This window comes from Rhizophagus irregularis, chromosome 10 (genome assembly GCF_026210795.1).
Source record: "Rhizophagus irregularis chromosome 10, complete sequence".
Lineage (NCBI taxonomy): Eukaryota > Fungi > Glomeromycota > Glomeromycetes > Glomerales > Glomeraceae > Rhizophagus > Rhizophagus irregularis.
The window spans coordinates 2,606,906-2,631,458 of NC_089438.1; the positions used below are offsets into that span (position 1 = coordinate 2,606,906).

Consider the following 24,553-nt stretch of genomic DNA (forward strand, 5'->3'; position numbering starts at 1 on the left):
ACCTGTTGGTACTATTAGAAGATAAGTTTTATTTTGAGAATTTAGCCAATCAATAATTAATTTTGTTATATATGTTTTTCCAGTACCACCAGAGCCTGTGATAAAGAAGAATGGATACTTTTTAGATTGTAGTGATCCAAGGTTAGATACTATTGTATTATATAAAATGTATTGTTCTTCTGGTAAGTAAAGCATTGCATTTTGTGGAAATATTGGTGAAGTTAGTTTTAAAGCATCCAATTGTTTGGCAAGAATATCAGCTATTTGTGGGGTAATATTATTTGCAAGATCTTCTATTATGTGAGTTATAATTGTATTGAATTGATTTTGTAATGAGTACCTATTTTCATTTTCTGTAGTATCTGTAATATTTTGAATAGAATTTTGGAAATTTGGATGTAAACTCAAATATTTTTTTCGATATGATGTATAATTACCAAGTAGTTCACTTTCAGATCTGCAAGTGGTTGTAAGTAATAATTGTTGATAAAAAAATGACTCTCCATTCTGAATTTTAAGATGTCTATAGCGTACAACTAATGGAAATGTTCTTTTAGTAACATAATAATTAAAATCATCTTTGTAGTATATTTTGTTACTTGATGGTCTTTTAGTTGATAAAGTGTAATTTTTAAAGTAATTAGGATAAGTTATATTGTCAAATTGCTCATCATGTGGACGTGCAAAATATTTTTCAATTGCATCTTTCCAATATGGGTCTTCATCATCATCTGATATTGTTGATATTGGTCTTATAGCACGTGAGCGAGTAGTTGGTGGGTCAGTAGGTAAATATTTTACTTGTACTGATGAGTTGCATATTGTTTCACCAAGTAATAAAAACATACATTCTATTGAACTAAGACGTCTAGCAACAATATGCTCACGATATTTATCCCCTTCTGATATGTTAAATACATATGTAGGTTCTGATTTTACTACATATTTAGTCAAATATTTTCCTAAATTTTTACTACTTACATATTGAATATTCATGTGGGCATTCCATATTAGAAGTGTAGCTGGATGGTATGGAACTACCCATCTATCTTTTTCAGTTATACATCGATATATATATCTTTGTTCATTAGTGTTATAGTAAGTAGTTGATGAATATGGTTGGGGAAATTTTTTTTGCATACTTGACCATGAGGTGCAGGGCCACCACATTTTCCAGGACGGCATGTATGGATTTGATGAGTTATTACTAATTGGTAAAGTTCTGGTTCAAGGTTTTGATCTGGTAAATCAGCTCTGATAAGATTTTCTTCTATCATTTCAATTATACTTTTTTCAACCCAAAGTATTGTATGTGTATGTGAAGCTCCTCTATTTTGAAATTCAACACGTTCAAAAAAATGATTAAGGTATCCCCAGTTACTATTTTCTGGTTTTTTCCAAACATGATTCCAAAGTTCTTTCTTTCGATGAGTAAAATGATGAGTTGTATGTAATGGCCTATTAGTTGGATTTGTATCTCTATTATCTGTTGATTTTAATATGTCCTTTAAGTGAGTCCATTTAGTTTCTGCTGCAGTTAAAGTAATAAAAAGGGATGGTAAATTGTATTCTCTCATCATAGCATTTATATGTAATAATTTTTCATTAAAATATGTTTCTCCTGTTCGTATAAATGATGGTAATGTAATGGTTTTTGTTTCATCAACTATACGGTTTCCTGAATATACACTATGTGTAATAAGTTCTGAAGCTGTTGGTGGACGAAATATTTTATCTGATTGTTTTTGACGCCAAAGAAGTGTTGTATTTTGGTGATTTCGTAATTTTTCTAATCTTAAGTATGAATAATGTGGCCAATAGGGATGTAAACGAAAGCGTGAATCAACACATAATAATCGATATTTTATATATTTGCCATATGTTTCAACTTTTATTGAATTATCTTCGGAACTATTAATAGTTTGATCAAAAAAATGTCCATTTCCATCAGGAAATAGATCTGGAAATATGAGTGGTTCAAGATCTGGATTATTAAAAGAAAGTGGAAGTGTTGTAGTTTGAGTTTGCACGAAACCAGCCATTAGATAAGTGTAATGAAAATCTTCATTGTGAACTTCAGTTGGAAAATCAGCAGATGATAAAACAATATCACCTTCTTGAAAAGGTGGAGCATTTGTATCTGAAGATAAATGTGTTGCTGTAGGGAATGGATCTTGATAAGTTTCTGTAAGAAGTGATGATGTAGAAAGTAATCTGGAAAATGGCTTTAAATATTTGTTATGTTGCTTAAGCCAATGTGCAGCAGTACATAATTCTGGAGTAAGCCATGATAAGTTTTCATTGTTATTTTGACTTTCAGGATTAGATAAAAATGCCCCTAATATATCAGAATATAATTTTAATACGCGCATATTTTTTGAGAATTCCATATCTCCTACTAGCGTGCGATATTCAGTATACCTATTCGCATCTAAATTTCTACCTAGTGAACAATGTAGAAATACTGGAGATAAAAACTTTCTTTGTGTAATTGGTATGGCTTTAATTACATCTGGTATAGGATGGAGCTTTGGGCATGGATATCATTTTTGATTGTTTTTACAACTTTCACATACACATACAGTGCGTATTGAACCATCATCTTTTATATAGATATCAATGTTTTGAAAGTTTATTTCAAGAGGATAGGTGTAGTTTTCATCATATGGAAACCATTTAGCCTTGGTAGGATATAATAATTTTCCACAAAATGCACAAGGTAAGCACGTGTATTGAGAAAGAATTGTAGTTTGAAATTGAGTGTGAAGTTTACTTAGACGTGTAGAAGGTTGCCAAATAGGTAATGGAGCAACATCTAAGTTTAATGGATTTTGAATAATTTCTGAGGGTTGTGAATCAGAATTAATGTTATTTGTTAAATTTGATTGAGAACTGGTAGCAATATGTGTATTAAGTGAAGAATAAAGATCAGATGAATTATAAGATTGAAATCTATAAGTTTTACTTTTAAATCTGTGTTGAGACATTTTAATTTAATAAAATTAATAAAAAATTTTTGTTTTGGTAGGGAAGAATGCAATTGATATTATTTATATATTTTTCTATGAAAAATTTTTCGATATGTTGGCACAATATACCGTTTGATTTATATTATTTGACGTTGATTAGAATTTTAATATTTTCAATATTCTGTTTTATTCCGATACAATACTCCGTTCTATTTTGATACAATATTCCGGTCTATTCCGACTCAATATTCCGGTCTATTCTGACAATACTTCTGACTCAATATTCCATTCTATTCCGATTCAATATTTCCGTTCAACTATATTACGTTCTATTCCGATTTATTTATTTATTATTGTTAAAAAAAAGTCTTATTAAACAAAAAGGTGTTAATGTTGATTATTTTATTACTTATTAGTATTAGTAAAATACTTCCAACTCAATATTTCCGTTCAACTATATTACGTTATATTCCGATTTATTTATTTATTATTGTTAAAAAAAAAATCTTATTAAACAAAAAGGTATAATATTAACTTTAATGTTGATTATTTATTACTTATTAGTATTAGTAAACGTTGGTTACCGAGAACTTAAAAATAATTTATTAGTATTCAACATGTTAACCAAAAAATAATTAGCCGTGATCCGAACCCAGCTCAGGCGTAGATCGTTGTGGAATTCCAGTGTAATTAAACTGGGTCCAGATGATCGGTAATCAGGAATTCAGCTCCGTTTTTCGGCTAACTACACCATTATTTTTTGAGTTACCCATATTAGTAGTATTATTCTAAAAATAAGTTAACTCGACATAGTCACATTATATTAAATTGGAAAACAATTGCACATTAGTTATTGTTTATCTTTATTGTGGTACTCGTGTTGATCATTTATCAATTCGAAAGAAAATAAAACTATAGTATGACAAAATGACAATATGCGAATTAAAATATGTGAAAAAAAATCAAACTACATATTTGAAGAAAAAAATTCGAAAAAAAAAAATTATCACGAAATGAAAATTATTAAATATGTTATTTAATATAGGACGTTACAAATTATAATCAGTCTATTAAACTTTTTGTCAAACTTGTATTTATCCTATAAATTTGCTATTAATTAGGATCGTTCTGTTTCGAATAAAATCGATATTTTTATATATCACATAATGATGGTATAATACAGTTTAGATTTTGTCAAGAGGAAAAAATAAATTAATTATAATAAACTGTTTTGCTGTGTCGAATACTTTATTTTAAATGTTTAATCATGATGATCGGTAAAAAAAAATGTGAAAAAAAATCATGTACTAATAATATACTTTTTTATTGGTTAAAAAAAATAAATTTATTATTTATATTTAAAAATATATGAAGAAATAAATTAATATGTTGTGGATAATGACATAAAAGATTGTGATTTTTCATCTTCAACTACTTCAACTATAGTGGGTAAACGATCAATTTTATCTTTAATTCGTACAAAATCATTAAATAATCCCTCTAAATAATATTTCACTTTCAACGAACTTTTCAAAAAATTTTCTACGACTTGATAATTGGAAATTGTTAAAGGAATGTAAAATTCACAGATTTTAAAGGATCGATAAAAAGAATTATTATAGTAATCGATCCCAAATACTAAGATACGATTATCTATTACTTGAATTCCTATGAAAGGGAATTGATGAAGTTCGTTAATAAGACATTTTGTTTCATTATTTTCAACATCTTTCCCCTTGAATAATTCATTAAATCTTGCATCGAATCCGTCTTTACATAAACGATTTAATTTTTTCCAATCATGATCCTGTTTATCTGGACGAGGATCTAATCGTGAAATTTCAGCAAATACTGACTCCCACTCAATTGAATCGAGAATCAACAGAATCTGAAAGTCTGGTCTATCTCCATAATGAATAGAACCCATTGATTCTTTCCGATCCCGAGATGAATTAGATACCTGTTCCCTAAAATAAGATATATTAGTTTAAGAAGGGTTAAAGGAGACAATAAAGACAATAAACTAAATTATTTAAATTACATACCACGAGCGTTTAAGTTTCAAATTGTAATAATTAAATATCGGATCAATTATCCTAGAGACTGAATGTATTGTATAAGACGTTTCACTATATTCGCCTTCAGTTAAAGATGGCGTTAAATTCCAACAATTTCTCCTAATTTAGTTTAATTTAGTTAATTTAATTAAAAAAAAAGATACAAATAGGTTTATTTCAACTTACAATCCTTCTAACAGGTCGAATGTTGTTAATAACGTTCTGCGTATACTTAAATTAGATTCATTTTGTGGAAACGTTATAGGTCCAGCGAGAGCAGGGTCAGAATTGGAATTTTGTGGATCATAGATATTAATAAATTCATCTAACATGGTTTTCACGTCCTTTGGAAATTCTTGTTCGCTTAATTTGAAATTTGTGAGGACTTGTTTTGTTTTTGTTGGTAATGTATCCATCACATTATCTGCTCCTTCACAAATATCCAAAATTCCAGACGCTATCAGGTCGTTAGAATTTATTAAAGTTAAATCAAGTTGTTGTAAGCATTTACAGATTTCGTTTAACACCTCTCCGACTTCAACAGAAACATTATTCGCTACATTGATCTTTTAAGAGTTTAGTATTAGATTTCATACTTTGCTTTTCAATTTCTGAGATGATAAAATGGATTTGTTTCTTACACAATTATTAATTATTTTGGTAACATTGGTTCGAATAATTTCTTGGTTTTGCTGCTTTTCATAACCTTCACGCTATCAACATTGCGTTAATGGAATATATGAATTGACAACGAAGTAGAGTATTAGTATAGTTATAAAGCTTCCAGGTTGAAATCATATGATATTTACCCGTTTTTTTTCTACGTTGTATGCATCGCTGAATATGAATTGTTTCTGCGTCTGTAATGTATAATAGGTAGTTAGAACACTATATTTTTGATGAATATATCATGAATGGTTTTTTTTTGGAAATCAGGATTGCTTTTGAAGTATTTCATGGTTCAATATTTTAGAAAGTTAGCACGCCGATGGTTGACGATGAGATACACGAAGGCATTGCCCATATCAAACCTAGCAAAATGCCCGGATGATGCCACTTATGCACCTGAACCCTTCGGTGAATACAGAGTCGACTTCTGCAGAGCTAAGGCGTACACTTATATTTGTTGTATACGTCCGGGAACAAGGCATTAACATAGATCTATGTTATATTTAACCACACCCCATAATATTTGGTGAACTGCAACATCACTTTTTAGTAAATGTGACACAATTATCATTTAAATTACTTGCCTGAGGTATATTCGAAAACTGTAGAGATACATCTTCCAATTTCTTTATAATCTTCTTATTTAAATTTTGTAGTTGACACATTGTTATCGCATCGTTGAGCTCGTAATTGTACTGTTTTATAGCCCCTTCTAGAGAGGCTTTTTTTAATAGCTCTAAGGTTGAAAAGTATATTTTTGGTAACCATGATATAAAAAAGAATTTACTTGGTTTCTCATCGCGATTTCGAAAAAAGAAGTTAGTGCTATTAGACATTTTAGAAGAAGTAGATTATTAGTGTGGTTTACAAATAACTATAAAGCAACAAATATTATAAATTTCACTGTACCCTTTTTAAATGCTTCACAATTTCCATTCACATCTTCTTTGAGCCTGAATTCCTGTTAGAAATGAAGCAGAAAGTATGCAATAGACTCTGTGCTTGAGAAAGAGAAATGCAGATTGACGATCTCAATATTTACAAAGTTGATGGCGTTTATGCATACAAGCTTTTTTCGCTCGCTTGACCCTTATACTAAGGCCAGCGAATGCTATACAATGCGCTTTGATTGAAAATGTAACAAAAAATAGTTGTAGTTTCGGAGTAAATGTACTTATCAATAAATACTAAATACATTACTGTTTGTTTAAGCTGGAGCGAAAGGAATAATTTGTATAATTACACGAAGTTTACGGTAGGTAGTATCACAGATGATTAGCGTACAATTACATCATATTCGACCTGAAAACGTGTATTTATGTCGCACATGGAAAATTTGAATGCATATGTTTAACATACGTGTATAAAAAATTGATCATTTTTTTTTTTTAACATATTACAAATAATATATATGGTAAATAACATGTTATTTTATCAAATACATTTTTTTTTATTTAATTAAAATATTATAAACCACCGTTTATTTTCTCAACATTGTATGTGAATTAAGATCAAACATGCCATAATAGATACGGTTCATAAATCATTGCCGAAGCAATTTATACAAGAAGAATAATATTTACAAATATATTTCGTTACATGATGCGAATAAAAGTTTAACCCATCCCTTTTACGATGGAATTTGCTAATTATGCTTCTCTGATACCTTGATTTTTATAAAATAAGATTATAAGAACAATGTTCAATAAAATAAAGCCATAATGTAATCATTACTCGCTTAGCGCCTTAATATAATCATGAAGTTTTATAAAAAGTATTGTCAAGTTTTAAACTTTTTAATTCATAATCTCCCTGCAAAAAATTTACCGGTTTCCATTCTTTCATCATCTTGCTAGCTTCAGCGGGAAGACATCTTGCTTTCCTAAATACGGGACTATAGTGAGAAAATATTTAATTTGCATGTAAGCCACAATTCTTGGCACATATAGTACATACCTTAAAAGTTTGCGGGAATGTTGGCTGAACCTTCACATATTTTTCATACTTTATATCTTGCTGAAAATGGAGGAAATGAGATATAAATGGAATTAATATCTATCGTTTGATGCTAGAAACCTTCGAAAGCATATGAATATGGATCTCTCATACTTTTTCACATGAGGATCTACCTCGTAAGACGCAAAGTTGGACTAACGCCTAGCGATCTTGAAATTGCAAAGTTCTCAGCCCTTCATAACATACGCTTTTGACATCATTCTATACTTATAGGGTAGGTTCCGTGTTGCATGTGGACCTTCTTTACATTATTCTTACAATTGTTTGGGAAAAAACAGAGGTACTGGTTATTAGCAATGTATATATATTTTTTTCTTAATATGTCGTACAGACCTGTCTGGTGATCTATTTAATTTTGTCGTACAAGAGTGCGTCATTTATCATAAAATTTTTAAAAATTTATGTCGATTAGGTAACGTATCCCGTACTTCTACCTGTCCTTATTTGGTTAGCTTAAAAGCTACGGCTAATTTTTTCATAATAGAACTGCGGCTGATCTAATGATTTTAGAAAATTGATTATTTTTTGTACCCGGAAACTGAAATTTTTACTAATACTAATAAGTAATAGACAATTAACTTATTAAGTTAATCTACTTTTTTTTTTTAATAAGATTTCTTGACTTATTTACATTTAGTAATTTATTTTCAGCCTTTATAATTAAAGAATTTTCAATTCTTTTAATGAATACGATACTTAATTCGTAATACACTTGAGGAGTGATCAGCGATCAAATTTTTTAATACAAAATTCGTATTCATTTAAATTAACACATTTACACGTGAAAATTGTTAATATTACTTAATTAATTATTTAACAATATTATAAATAAAAATTTCTTTTTTAAAAACTGAATCAGGTTTAAGGCAGCTTTTAAAAATTTTATGCAATCTTTAAAGTATAATATGCAATAAAATAATTGTACCTGCATAATTTGACTTTAAACGTAAATAAATCGTGAATATTATACCTTGCATAATTTATTATGATATAAATTTCCTAAATAGTTCGTAACAAACAATATATAATATTATTAAAATTAAAATTTTTTATTGGATAAATTTAAAAATTAATACAAATTTATTTCTCCTAATAATATCATAATTAATTTTGGCAGCAAATAAGATAAAAAGAAAATAAAAATAAAAATAAAAATAAAATTTCAATAGCTTTAGGAACAGTATCAGAAACATCGAAACTAATTCTCGAAATAATTGACTCCCAAGGATCAGGATTAACAGAACAATTATATAAACTTTGTTGTAATATTTTACATATATGACCTATTGAAATACTATCTAATTGTAAATCACTTTTACCTGTTCGCTCTTATTGAAGATAAATATAATATATCACATTCACTAATTAAAATTAATTTTATACTTTTCTTCTTTTTGATTTTCTTGTTTTATTTGGAATATCTACTGGCGGGTCATCTTTTTCAATTTCTTCAATACTATCATTTGCTTCTTGATCGGTGTCACATTCAATTTGCTGATTCTGAGATAGAAAAGATCTTGTAGTAGCTTCACGTCTTTTACGATTTTGTTTTGAAGCGCTATCTGATGATAGTCTTTTTGATTTTCTTGTTTTACTTGGAATATCCATTGATGTGTCATATTTTTTATTATTTTCTTCAACGACACTTTCATTATCATCATCATCAATTTCTACAATATCATTTGCTTCTTGATCGGTGTCACGTTCAATTTGCTGATCCTTAGACAGCAAAGACCTTGATATATCTGATATTTTTGTTGTAAAAGCTTCACGTCTATTACGATTTTGTTTTAAAGTATTAGTTAATGGTGGTGTTGGTGGTGTTTTTTCTAAATTTTCTCGTATGAGATCAATTCTCTTCTCTATAGAAGATTTAGTTTTTGATGAAGATGCCGGTGATGAATCTATTTTACTTTTCCATGGAACAGATATAGTATTATCTGTTTCGAATTTAGCTGCAATAAATTGAAATTCTAATATTTCACAAAACAGTTTCTTATCTGCAAAGAAAAAAATTCCTGTTACATGAATTGTAGAATTTTTCTTAGCTTTCATTAGGGCATTTTTAAATCGCCCATTTACTGGATGAGTTAGATTTACTGAAAATGAATTAAACTGATCTTTTGAAAGATATGGTTTTACTTGAATTTCTAAGTTATATCCAGCTTCTGTTAACTGAGCATAATTCATTGTTTTTCCAAGAAGGTGAACTGTAGGTTTCATTACAGGTATATCATCTTTGCCTAGAGGAACATGCACATTTGATATAATCGTCACGTTAATTGAACCATCTTGGGAGACAAAAAATTTTCCTGTTATTAAATATATTTTCTCCTCCTGAAATGGTATTATTTCCATACCATTGCTTGGATCAGAATCAGTATCGCTTGTTGAAGTTAAATAATTAGAATATTTAAATATTTGAAACCCATCTTCTTCATCAATCCGGGAAATAGCTGTGCCTTTCTGTAAGGTACCATTACTGATACTTTCATCGAATACAGTTATTACATGCAATATAGTCATAATATTTGCAATCATATTTGTTAGTTTTTTTTTTAAAAAAAAATTAAATAAATGAACAATTAAGAAATAATATATGAATTATTTTATTTTTGACTTTTTCAGAAGTTTTCGAAGTTTGGAAATTTTTAAATTCAATAAAATAAATTGAATAAAGAAGCAGTAAAGGAGGAAACAAACCTCTTTTATATGTTTTTGCTAAAGATTTTTTACTTATTGAATTTTATTTATTTACTAAATAAATTATTAGATAAATAAACAATTTATAATTATAAAAATTATTTTTGAAAATCGTTCAAAATTCAGTGAGAAATTATTCTATAATTATTATTCTATAATTAAACAATCCACAAAGATTTGGTGTGGTTGTTTTCAAATTAATTTTATTGTTAAATAATTGAACAATGAACCTTGAAAACCTCCAGACACATGCAAATAATAAATAATAAAAAATTCCCATAATACAATTCAAATCAAATGGAATTTTTGCATGTCAAATTACCAAAAATATATGACAAAAAATTTTTAAAAAATTATTCTGAATCCGATTATTTAATTGTTAACAATTGAACAATGGATCTTGAAACCTTCAGACACATGCAAATAATAAAAAATTCCCATAATACAATTCAAATCAATTGGAATTTTGCGTGTCAAATTACCAAAAATATGTGACAAAAAATTTTTAAAAAATTATTCCGAATCCAGTATTAAAAATAATTTTTAATTATTTAATTGTTAACAATTTGAACAATGAATCTTGAAAACATGCAGATAATAAAAATTCCCATAATACAATTCAAAATCAATTGGAATTTTTGCGTGTCAAATTACCAAAAATATGTGACAAAAAATTTTTAAAAAATTATTCTGAATCCGATTATTTAATTATTAACAATTGAACAATGGATCTTGAAACCTTCAGACACATGCAAATAATAAAAAATTCCCATAATACAATTCAAATCAATTGGAATTTTGCGTGTCAAATTACCAAAAATATGTGACAAAAAATTTTTAAAAAATTATTCTGAATCCGATTATTTAATTGTTAACAATTGAACAATGGATCTTGAAACCTTCAGAACACATGCAAATAATGAAAAATTCCCATAATACAATTCAAATCAATTGGAATTTTGCGTGTCAAATTACTAAAAATATGTGACAAATAATTTTTAAAAATTATTCCGAATCCAGTATTAAAAAATAAGTTTTAATTATTTTAATTAACAATTGACTTGAAGCCTTCAGACACATGCAAATAGTAAAAAATTCCCATAATACAATTCAAATCAATTGGAATTTACCAAAAAAAAACAACAAATAATTTTAAAAACACCTTTTTGTAGATCACGATTAAATCTCAATATTCAAATATTTTTGATTATTAATTAATAACTGAAACAATGAATTTCAGATAATATACCAAATGAAAATTCAGCTGATCTGCAGATCATGATCGAAAAAACAACAATTGAACCATGAACCTATTGAACTTTGGCTCTTCAGACAATAATATAATTCATATCAATTGGAATTTTTGCATTAATGTCGCACAAAATTACCAAATTAAGCGATAAATAATTTTTAAGCTAGCGATGTTCTGCAGGTTCCATTTTCTGCGCAGATCTTTGACCTGGCGCAGTAATTCAGAAAAAAACATTTTCAAAGTGTAAAATTTCTGCGAAAATTTTATATATTAAAATATTAAATCTGCAATGGCTAATATAAACTTTACATTATTTTAATGATAACTAACATCAACTATTTTATTTATTAAAAGCATTTACAACATTTACAAATAAATGGTACGAAAATCAATTAACTACACTATTTATTAAATACACTATTATTCAAAACTTCTAAAACTTCTATTTACTGCAAAATTATATGATGTTGTTAATGGTTTGGACATTGCTCCAGTTGGTTCGATTCCAACAAACAACTGACAAAATAGATGCTTTCAAAATCCTTCTAAATGAGAACCAAAATCCAAATGGAAAAAATAAACGAACGTTAGTAAAATGATCGTTAAAATAAAGTAAAAAAAGAAAATTTCGAAGTATTATTACCTTTGAAATTCTTTTAAGTAGGAACCGGGACCTAAAAAATGAAAGAAAATGAACATTAGTAAAACGTTCGTTGAAAAAAAGTGAAAAAAAAAGAAAAATTTCGTACCCGTGAATCTACGAAAAGAAGAAAATCAAAACATTAATCAACATTTCTCTAAAAAAATATAGAAAAAAATTTCAAAGATAACTACTTTCGAAATTTTCCAAGAAGCATCCAGCCGCAGACCTATAGAAAGAAGAATATCGAAATGTTAGCAAATGTTTCGTCAAAAGAAAAAAATACAATAAAACTTCAAAAAATACCTTCGAAGTTCCGTCCAGAAGCCATCCAGGAATCCATAGATCTACAAAAGAATAAAACGAAATGTTAGTCGACGTTTCGTTTAATAAATAAAAACAAAATATAAAATATAAAAGAATTTCAAAGATTTACCTTCGAATTTTTACAGGAAGTGTCCAAACCTAATAAAAAGAAGAGAACGAAACGTTAATCAACGTTTCATTAAAAAAAAAAAATTGAAGAATTTCGAAGGATACTTTCAAAGTTCCTTTCAGGAGCTATCCAGGAACGCGTATGAAAAGAAGAGAAACAAATGCTTCATTAAAAAAAGAAAAAGAGGAAAAAATTGAAATATTAATAAAATGTTTTGATAAAACAAAAAATTTTAAAAAAAAAAATTCCAAAGATTCTTATCAAAAATCTACGTGTCAAAGGTTAATAAAATGTTTCAATAAAGGAAAAAATTTTTTTCCTTCCGAAATTTTACGCATGGCCTCATATTTTCTTTCCAGAGTATTTCTAACCGCTCTTTTCTGTAAAGTTTCTTCTAAAATAATTCTAGTAGTTAGAGAGTATGTCTAGTCTAAAAAATTGAACCTTTGTCAATATTCTACGCGTCCAATGATCCAGCCCCTAAGAAAAAAGATAAATATTTTCACTTTACCCACTTTACCAAAATCCACATCCATAGATATTTGAAGAAGCCATCTTAAAAAAAGAAAAATAAAAGAAATATACTAAAAAAAGCTTGATCGATCTCTCACTAAAATCCCTCGTCCAGATAATTGTCGAGTTCTGAGTTTCAACTTAAAATCCCGCTCTGACACTTGTCTAAAAAAAAAGAATGAATGAAGCGTTAGATTCGTTAAAAAAATAAATTTGAAAGAACCCCACCGAGTTTTCCATATATCCAAACACCTTGGTTCTCCGAAAGTTCTTCAAGTTCGGCTTTTGACTTGATGAAACCGGAAATTCTCCCCTTTCTTATCTAAAAAAATTAAAAGAACAAAGGATAACTTCAAATTCTATCTAAGAATTTAACAGGAAACCGTGAACCTACAAAAAGAAAGAAAATCGAAACATTAGTAAACGTTTCATTAAAAAAACCATTTTTTACAATTTTTTCGAAGTTTTTTTTACCTTCAAAATTGAAGACTAGAATGGTTTCCAGTACCTACAAAAAAGAGTACTTCATTTGATCAAGAAATTTTTTTGCATTTTTACTACAAACCGTTTCGTTAAATAAACGAAAAAAAATAAAAAAATAAATTTCTAAGTCTTTTTTACCTTCGAAAATAAAAATCCAGAGCTGTGCTTCAGCGTCCAGGATTTAAAAACGAACGTCAGTAACGTTCATTAAAAAAAAATTTTTTTTTTTTTCGAAGTTTACTAACTTTGAAATGAAGGCCAGAACTTGTACCTTCAGCGTTCTGGACCTACAAAATATAAAAATGAACGTTAGTAAAGAAAAAATGAAGTTTAATTTCAAAATGGTAGTAGAGAAGACTGGAAACTTACAAAAATAATAAAAACGAAATATTAATTAACGTAACGTTTCGTTAAAAATGAAAAATTTGGTTTTCGAAATTGTTGGAGTAAAATATGAAAAAAATATTTTTTTTTTATTCCGATATGCTGTTGCAGATTATCAAAGTATAATCCGTAGATCATGATCGAAAAAAATTTTTTTTTTTTTTTTCCTATATAAATGACCACTATTCGTATGATATTAAAGCAATATCAACTCAATATCAATATCAATATCAATATCAATATCAATATCAATATCAACTCAATATCAACTCAATATCAACTCAATATCAATATCAATATATATATATAATATATAATATAAAATGCTCCCAGTACTTGGCGCAAAAAAACTAACCAAATTAGTAAATTTCTCCTTCCTTTTTAGGATAACATGGTTAGCATAACAACCAATCATAAAAAATATCACTACTAAAATGAAGATCACCTGATAATGCCAACTATATAGCGTATTCTGTATTTGGTGTTAATAACTGTAATAAATGATATCTGCATAATAAAAGTCCAAAATTTTTATATTAAATATATGCTGAAATTTTGCACTGATACTCATTTTATCTTGAATTTGATAATTCACAAAAAAAATTTGACATGAAAATATTAAAAATAGTGTTCCGCACGAATCGATTCATGACACGGTGTGACCTTGATCACTCCTGAATAATAAAAATGTATTTTGCGAATAACTTTTGATCTAGTGGTCCGATTTTGATGATCTTTTTTATTTTGATCAGGACAACAAGACTTATCGATTAAAAAAAGATCATCAAAATTGGATTACTAGATCTTGAGATAATAATATTTGGAGGTTGAATCAAGTTCGAATCGAGTCCAAATCAAATCGAATTTCAGAGAAGAAATTTGATTCGTGTGGAACACTAATTAAAAATTCGCGTAAAAATGTGATTTACTTTTGTTATACAAAAAATCATATATCAAACCTTGCAAATCAGAATTTGTCAGTAATTTTGAAAACGGCAATAATTGATAAACCTGACCTGAAATTTTTTTTCAGATCAGGTCAGGTCAGGTTATATCAGATTATCTGTTTGACCTGACCTGAACTGAAACCTGAAAATTTTCAGGATTTATATTAAAATATCAAAAAAAAATGGGGCAAAACATTTTTTTGAATATTGTGATTCAGTTTTTTAAAAGTTTTATAATTATAGGGGGGCAGTGACAAAGCTTTAAGGTCATCTATTGCTAAATTTTGTCCAAACCTTAAAAGTCTTTTCATAATATTTAGAAATAGTGAGCTAGAGGTACTAAAAAATACACTTAGCAGTTGTAAATACTTAGAAAGTATTAAAATTTGGTGTGGTACAGATTATTTATATTAAAATCATATAAAAAGGTGAATTCTGATACCGCAACTAACTTTTTATATATAAAATTGATATAAAAAAGTGAATTCCGGTACCGCAATTCACTTTTTATATATAAAATCAATATAAAAAAGTGAATTCTGGTACCACAATTCACTTTTTATATATAAAATCAATATAAAAAAGTGAATCCCAATATCGCAATTCACTTTTATTATATAAAATCAATATAAAAAGTGAATTATAATACCATAACTCATTTATTATATAAAATCAAAGTTTCAGGTCAACAGGTCATTCGGGTTATACTGATGTTACAACCTGAACTGATGCTGAATTGCAATTGCTAAACCTGACCTGAAAAATTCAGGTCAACCTGTCAGATTACCTGAATTTGGTCAACCTGTTCAGAACTCTAGTGTGAACTGTTGCCTATTTGCGAGAGATGTTTGCATTGATGAATATATAGCATTAGCAAATTGAAGAACATTTGGATTCACATATAGCCAAGTGGCGAGCTGGAAAATCATATCCATACATGTTATTGAAACATGGTGGAAGTATAGGAAAAGTAGACGCATTAAACGAACGTAAAGAAGCTGAGAAATTCAAATCTCTCAATTCTGGGCACGAAAGAACTGAAAAATTTTCAAGTTCATTACTTTGAACTTCGTGTAAAGGAGTTGATGTATTCAAATTCCTAGATGCTAGATGTTCTGGATGCGAAGGAGGCAAGGAGCTGATAAATTTTCAAATTTATTACTTTGAACTTTGCAAATTCCTAGATGCTGGATGTTTTAAATGTGAAGGAGCTGATAAATTTTCAAGTTCATTACTTTGAACTTTATGTAATGTTGATGTTAAGGTTGCTTGTCTAAACCTCTTCAAAATCCTACGATTAAATTTTACTATAGATTTATTATAGTTTTGGCAGAATTTCAGCAGTTTCAGCATTTATAATAAGTTTCAGCAGTTTTGTCTTTCTCCAAAGTTTTGCCAGTTTTTTAATATAACTTTAATATAGTTTTGGCAAAATTTCGCTTTTCAGCAAAACGCCATCTTGCCTAAACTTCTAGGTTTCAGCAAGCAACCTTAGTTGATGTATTCAAATTCCTAGATGCTGGACATTCTGGATGCGGAGGAGCTAATAAATTTTCAAGTTCATTACTTTGAACTTCATGTAAAGGAGTTGATGTATTCAAATTCCTAGATGCTAGATATTCTGGATGCGGAGGAGCTGATAAATTTTCAAGTTCATTACTTTGAACTTCACGTAAAGAAGTTGATGTATTTCTAAATTCCAGATGCAGAGCCAATGCACTATCAAGTTCTTCTAAATCCATATTATTTAGAGGTAACAAATTAAAAGGTCTGGATAATGATAGTTCTATTGTATCCTCATAATCACTATCTTCTAAAATTTCATTTAAGAGATGTGATTTCTTGTTACTTTATCTATGACCATATCCACGGCCTCGTCCACAGTTAGCAGTTTGAAATTGTTTATCTTGAGATGTATTATTTTGTCCACATCCACGTTTGGTTTTAGATTTTTCATGAGAAGATTCATTCTTTTTAGTATTGCTACATCCATGAGTTAAAGGCATTTTTAATTATTGAATATTTGTGTAAATGAAATATTTATTATATTTTATTTGTTAAATATCTCTTGATTAAAAATTAAATAATATTTTTTTTTTAATCATATACTTTTTTTTTGTTTTTTTTTTGCTAATCACATTTTTTAATTTTAAAAATAGTATTTTTTTTTCTAATCATGTATTTAAAAATTATCTTAAATAGTATTTTTTTTTCGCTAATCTTTTTAATTTAGTATAAAAATTAATCAAATTATGTCAGTACGTAATTTTTATTTTAATTAGTCTATATTTAATTAGTTTAATTCAATACGCAGTACTTTTTATACTTTTTTAATTTAGTATAAAAATTAATCAGTACGTACTTTATTTAAATTAGTCTATATTTAGTTAGTTTAATTCAATATACAGTATTTATTTTTCGTATGCTTTTTTTTATTTAATATAAAAAGTTAGTTTAGTTAATTTCTACTGACTATTTAATTAATTTATACTATAATAAGCTAGTTTAATCAATATACAGTATTTATTTTTGTATACTTTTTCAATTAATATAAAATTATTAGTCAAATAAAGTTAGTCTATACTTTTAAATATTAGTTATTTGATGGGGGTTAGAATATCACTGAACTGCTTCGCAGTTGGTGATATTCTAACCCCTCTATCGAATAACTGTGTTATTCTGCAAGCCGCCAGTGATCATATAAATACAATAAACTATTGATTAAACAATGTCAAAAATATCAATAATAATTATGCAATAGTAATTTATTTATAGCTTAATAAAAAATATCAGCATGATAAAAAAAGCATGATCCTATTTGGCTGTAGAATAACACTTAATATCATTATTTATTTTTCAGATTATTGTCAATAAATATCATTAATGTTAAATATCGTTATATTTTTCCAGTTGTTTATTGATGATCATCATAATACGTTAATTATCAATTTATTTAGTACGATAAAATGTGATAATTATCGATAAAGTAATAATTATCGATATTTATCCTCCAAAAAAATTTTCTGGCTTAAAATTCAGTATTTCTAAAGAAAAAGAAAAAAGTAAAAATGATATTAATATTACTTCTACATAATTTCATGTCTCGCCTATTTCTATTTTCCTTAAAAGCATTTCTAAAGAAAAAGAAAGAGTAAAAGTGATATTATTAAATAAATGTTAAAAAATCAATCTCACGCCTATTTACCTTAAAATTTGGTTATGTCGGCATTTCCAAAGAAAAAAGAGAGTAAAATGATATCAGTATCGTTTCTTTAAATAAATATGAAAATATAATGTTTTTTAAAGTTTATCTCCATTTTAAGGAGTTTGTCATTTCAGAGGTCTTCAAAAGCAAAAATTCACTTCAATATTAGGATGTTAATCTAAAAAAGAAAAGTTCTAAATGTCAATAAAAAAGTAAAAAGCGTTAATGATGGTAAGTACAGTCAGACCTCTATGTACCGATATTCTATGTACAATTGCCTGTACCGACAAAATGATAAATTTTCCGTGAATCCCATTTCACAATTAACCATACTGTAGTAAGATGTATCGATATTTTATGTTACATTGATATATATAATTCAGGCCAACACTATAAATTGGCCTGAGTTAACATACTATATAAAGGTTACCATTCAAATCACTGACATTTTATAAACTAATAAACTATATATCTGAAGTTTGCATAATGCTGGTAAGAATTGGATTTTGGCTCGCACTATGGTTTATGTCATATTTAACTAAAACACATTCATCTGTAATAAGAAAAATTAATATATTATATAAACGAAATAAAAAAACCATGTATTTTGAAGTTAAAAATATTAAAGTTTTCGTCTGGTTAAAATTTTACTTCAATTTATATAAATTCTAATACTACCTCCCATTCTCCAATAATAATTATTTATATTATCTGTTATGTATAAAATTAAAGAAACCGGAATTTCCTTTTTTTGAAATTTTGTGCAACACATCTTTTCAATTCTATCATCACAAATTTGCCGATCATTTATTGACATTGTCACAAAAGAAAAGGTGACTATTTTTATATAAATTCTACAGATTAACATTTACCGTTGAATCTGATCCATTTACGATTTATCGTCCAGATAGATACCTACAAAATAAAAAAAAAAAGGCGGAACATCCCCTGTTGCTGAAAAACGACGTGCGACGATATTTCCTTTTTGGAAATTAATGTAACCAAACTTTCCTTAGGAATACTATTCCTTTTTTGTTTGTGTAACATAACTGTCGAGTAAGAGAAAAGCTACACAATTACACAATTTAAAGGAGTCTTAACGTGACACCACATGATTGCAATGATTTCAAATACAACAATATAAAAATAAAAATAAAAATAAAAATAATACAATAATATAATATTTTAGGACAATACTAATACGAATTTAAAAAATATTGTTAACACACAAATATGGTGAAAATATTGTCTGTGTGAAAATTCTTTTGTATGTTGTGATGCTTCAGCTCCTAAAAAGTGTAACTAAAAATTTGACGTATTGTAGATCAATTACTAATTGTTTTTTCAAACACGGAGACATGCGTAAATGCACACAATATTAAACATTTTTCAATCCAAAAGTATGAAAAAAGTATAAATTAGCAAAAAATTTTCTTAAGAAGACAAAAAATTAAAATTCAATAAAAAAAAAAAGAAAAAAATACTTTGATAGTTTTTTTCGCATAATTCAAACTCTTAAAATCAATTAAATTCTTTAAATTTCCTAACAAAATGAATCAGACTGAAGTTACCATTAAACTATCCATTCCATCTATCGCAACTGCTGAAGCCACTGAAAAACCGGGTCAATCTGGTGGCTGTACAATTATGTAATAAAATAAAATTCTTTACATTTACGAATTTTATCGTCAGATCTGATTGGAAATTAAACATTTATGTATTGTTAAATAATCATTTGTCTATAGTTTACAACTTTTAAATTCTATTTATTTGTAATAATACATTGTACTTTATATATATATATTTCGTTAGTTTACTTGTGTTATTATATTATCAAATTACTTAATATTTGAATCACTATTACATATTTTGTCTTATATCATTCTGTATTTAGGGACATGTTTTAAAACGATTTCAGCGTTTTAAAACATGTGTTAAAAAATGTTTTAAAGCACTTCGATATTGTAAATTTTAAATCTTAATTTTTGGTTAAAAAATCAATTTATACAGTATATAATAAAACGAAAACTGTTTTAGAACATGTTGTTTTAAATTACGTGCCATACCTATCTGTATTTTATCGTTTGTGTATTCTAAAAATTACAAAAATAAAATCACATCTTTAAATTCATTATTTAAAATGTTCTAAATTCTAATAATTTTGGCAAGTTTGAGGTTGCCTTAAAAGTTGTCTAAACCATAATTAATTTTCTAATAGTGTACACACAAAATTTTCTATGCTGATCACGTAATAAGAAAAAAAAATCTTTTTGATGCAAATACACAATATTTATTAGGACCAGTTGATCATCTTTATAAGTAACGAAAAATTAATATTTTTGTTAGAAGATATAATTCCTGTAAAAGATTTATCCGTAATTTCTATATTTACGGAAAAATAACTGAAAATCTATACATTTCGAGGCTATAAATTCCGTGAATATAATACATTTACGGAATAACAGAATAAAAAACACGAAATAAATTTATTATAGGGAATCCTATATTATTATTAAGTTAAACACAAACTAAGTAATGATAATCAAAAACTCGATAAAATAGTATATATTATTGTAAGTGATCATCTAAACTCGAAAGTATAATTCTAGTTAAAACTAATATGCTGTATTGCTTCTAGTGAAAGGTTTCATTCATGTAATATATCAATAGTAAAGAGTCCTTTTATTGAGTTGCGAAAAAAATAAAAGTTTATGGATGAAAAAAATTTATTGCTAGCTGCGAGTGAAACGTTAGGAAATGAGCCCGGCTGACGTTTGTTCTTTCTTGTTTAACGTATTTTTAAATATTTTACTTTTTCAGTTGAAACAGAACAATACTCAAAGGCAATAGTACATAAAATATGAAAGACATCGAATTTTCTTATCACTTGAGAAATTTAGCCGCCGTGAAAGTGACAAATTAATTGAATCATTGGTTGCTAGATTATTTCCTTTGAATTTTATTTTACTAGAATTAAAACCAACTTTGCTGTCAATGTATGTTTTTTTGACAACCATATAACACCCATATAACAATCCTGTTATATTTATACAGTATTTTGTAATGATTTGCGATATGACTGCTATTATGATTCAATATATATTAAAACACCATGTCAGAATTTGCATTATAACACTATTATAACATGTATTATCAGTTTATCACATAATTACAATAATATTGGTGCTTTATTTGTCAATATATACTATAACGTTATTGTAACATTTGCACATAGTAATCATTATATAATAAACTCAATATTCTAATAACTACCTATGCGCACCCATTTCACATGCATCTCACACTATTGACAAGTACACAATAAAATTCGATAAACTGGATCTTCGATAAACCGGATTTGGGCCTAAACCGGACTTTTTTGCTGGAACCAAATCACGTATATTAAAATAGTTTTGATATACCGGAATTTACTAGTTAACCAGCTATAGTAAAAATGATTCGATAAACCGGATCACGTGATAATTAACCAATAAAATTTAAGTAACGTGATGCGGTAAATCTTAATTTTGGCTAGAATTATAAAAATCCTAATTCCGGCTGAAGTTATGTATTACTTATATCTTCAATTAATATTCATTTTCATGAACTCTATGACTTCATTGCAGAAATTTCATATTTTTAAACAACGTTTACACTGCGCCAAAATCACGTGGTTCATCCGTTGTTTTGTGCGTCATTATTGAACGTCATACGACGCGTTGCAAAAGTGAAAAAATGCATCGTCACTACGCTTTTTTAATTTACTGTAAAAATGGTTTTACTATGCCTTTTACGTTATTGTAAATACATAACCAAAGCACTGTTTACTATATTGCAATAATACATATACAACAAAGTCACAACACTGTATAAATTACTATTATGTTATGTATTTTATATTGCTACAACAAGGTGTATACGATGTGTATTACATTGCTACAACAAGGTCACAGCACTGCACAAATTACTACTATATATAAAAATATCTTTAAAAAAAAAGCGAAAATAAAGATTAAATTTTGTTACTAATAAATTCCAAGTAACTCTAAATTCCAAGTAACTCCTCTTACGAAAAAATAAAGATGAACGTTAACGTTCATTAAATAAAATTACTAATAAAAAAATAATACCGCCTAGTAGGAAACCACGAAACTTGTCCTGAAACCCAATTGAAGAGATGTTGGCATCCAAGTCAGAGCAGATTCGTCTACAAAACAAAAAAAAAATTAAATTAAATTAATTTTTTTTAATAAAGCTTCAAAATCTCTTTACCTTCAAATTGCTGTGTAAAAAAATTCGTTCTTGAAATATTGATTATTTAACGCATCATGCAAATCTGATGTACATGTGGATCGACAATTATGTAAAAAATGAACTTTTGGATGGCTATCTATAGTAGTTATTGGATGAACCCGATACCATCTCATATTTTCAGCACTAGTCGAACGATGTCAAATCGGGGACCAATCAGGTGACCGAATTCCATCTGATTGGTCCCTATTTTTTTAAAAATTTTCATCAATCGGTAAACCTGATTGCTGCCAAAAGATGGCGCAAAAGGAGGATACTCAGGTACCAATCGGGATATTCAATAGAGTATAATCGGGTATTAATAGTTACCAATAGGATATTTACTGGATATTTACTATTTGACATATCAGTATACCGATTGATAACTTTTTGATAAATTTATAACTATAAGAAATCTACCGATTGTATACATTTTTATTTAAATTTATTTGATATTTTACAATAATTACATTTAATAATTTAAATTTATTAATTATTAAAAATACAAAATCAGAAATACTACTAATACTGAAATTTTATCTGGAATCCGGTATCCAGGTTGGAGCAAATTCCCTACAAAAGAAATAAAAAAAATTAAAGAAAGTTTTTTAAAAAAAGTTTCAAAAGTTAAAACTTACTTATGAAATTCCGGTATATACATCTATCAAAGCCGATTCCCTATAATAGAATAATAAAAAAATGTTTATTACCGTTTTTTTTAATAGTTTCAAAAAAATTTCCGAAACTTATTACTTATGGGATTCTATGGGATTCGTTATACTGATTCCCTATAATAGAACATTTAAAAAAAACTGTTAAAAACGTTTTTTTAATAGTTTCGAAAAAATATTTTTCGAAACTTACCTATGGGATTCGTTATACCGATTCCCTATAAAAGAATTAAAAAAAAAACGTTAACGTTTTTTTAATAGTTTCAAAAAAATATTTTTCGAAACTTACCTATGGGATTTGTTATACTGATTCCATATAAAAGAATTAAAAAAAAACATTAACGTTTTTTTAATAGTTTCGAAAAAATATTTTTCGAAACTTACTTATGGGATTTGTTATACCGATTTCCTATAATAGAATTAAAAAAAACGTTAGTTAACATTTTTTAAAAGTTTCGAAAAATATTTTCGAAACTTATCTATGGGATTCGTTATAACCGATTCCCTATAATAGAATAATAAAAAAATGTTAGTTAACATTTTTTTAATAGTTTCGAAAAATAATTTTTGAAACTTACCTATGGGATTCGTTATAACCGATTCCCTATAATAGTGTATTAGAAAAAAAATGTTAAAAACGTTTTTTAATAGTTTCGAAAAATTATTTTTCGAAACTTACCTATGGGATTTGTCCCTATAATTGATAATTGAATATTAAAAAAAACGTTTTAAAAAAATGTTAAAACATTTTTTAATAGTTTCAAAAAATTATTTTTCGAAACTAATCTATGGGATTCGTTATAACCGATGAGATCCCCCAATTCCCTCTGTCATCAATTTACAGAGTTGCCACATCGAACGGGCATTCCCATGGTCGAACAAACGAATAAACGAATAAACGAACAATTAAACGAACAAATAAATAATCAATGACATAATTAACAAACAACATAATCAACGAACAACATACAACAACATATAGCAACAACATTCTTGGTTCACAACATAAATAGCGTCAGTAATATAAAACATCAAACGATATAAAATAAAATTAACTTCTCTAAATTTTCCCCAAATTATATCCACTTTTACCTTTAATTTCAAACTTCGATAGCTCTCGCTACGACTTATTACTTTCCAAAAGTGTATATTTAATTCATCTTAAATTCCCATTTTATTCAATTAAAATTAATTAAGCGAACATTAATTAAAGTTTAGGGCGAACCTATTACCTTTAATTAATATTAAACTTCATTAACAAATAATTAAATTTAACTTATATTTTTATTGAGTTCTGTGGATGAGAACTATGGAATTA

At 27.3% G+C, this 24,553-nt stretch overlaps 4 protein-coding genes across 4 annotated transcripts; all 4 read right to left on the minus strand.

Annotated features, from left to right (window-relative positions):
• Positions 1-4,350: 4,350 nt before the first annotated feature.
• Positions 4,351-6,183, minus strand: OCT59_002083 (uncharacterized protein; the record flags this gene model as incomplete). Its single annotated transcript, XM_066144251.1, has 6 exons — positions 4,351-4,936; positions 5,015-5,146; positions 5,213-5,592; positions 5,668-5,739; positions 5,836-5,914; positions 6,092-6,183. The coding sequence occupies 6 exons, from the start codon at positions 6,181-6,183 to the stop codon at positions 4,351-4,353; spliced, it is 1,341 nt and encodes a 446-aa protein (XP_065995432.1).
• Positions 6,184-9,088: 2,905 nt separating this feature from the next.
• OCT59_002084 (uncharacterized protein) lies at positions 9,089-10,252 on the minus strand (the record flags this gene model as incomplete). Its single annotated transcript, XM_025310624.1, has 1 exon — positions 9,089-10,252. One exon carries the CDS (start codon positions 10,250-10,252, stop codon positions 9,089-9,091), a length of 1,164 nt encoding a protein of 387 aa, XP_025180546.1.
• A 2,070-nt stretch (positions 10,253-12,322) lies between these two features.
• OCT59_002085 (uncharacterized protein) lies at positions 12,323-13,297 on the minus strand (the record flags this gene model as incomplete). The annotated part of the gene is made up of 7 exons (XM_066144252.1): positions 12,323-12,340; positions 12,416-12,423; positions 12,501-12,535; positions 12,613-12,653; positions 12,743-12,771; positions 12,847-12,905; positions 13,263-13,297. The coding sequence occupies 7 exons, from the start codon at positions 13,295-13,297 to the stop codon at positions 12,323-12,325; spliced, it is 225 nt and encodes a 74-aa protein (XP_065995433.1).
• Positions 13,298-15,939: 2,642 nt separating this feature from the next.
• On the minus strand, positions 15,940-17,075 carry OCT59_002086 (uncharacterized protein; the record flags this gene model as incomplete). Its single annotated transcript, XM_066144253.1, has 4 exons — positions 15,940-16,168; positions 16,232-16,350; positions 16,560-16,882; positions 16,931-17,075. 4 exons carry the CDS (start codon positions 17,073-17,075, stop codon positions 15,940-15,942), a joined length of 816 nt encoding a protein of 271 aa, XP_065995434.1.
• Between the last annotated feature and the right edge of the window lie 7,478 nt (positions 17,076-24,553).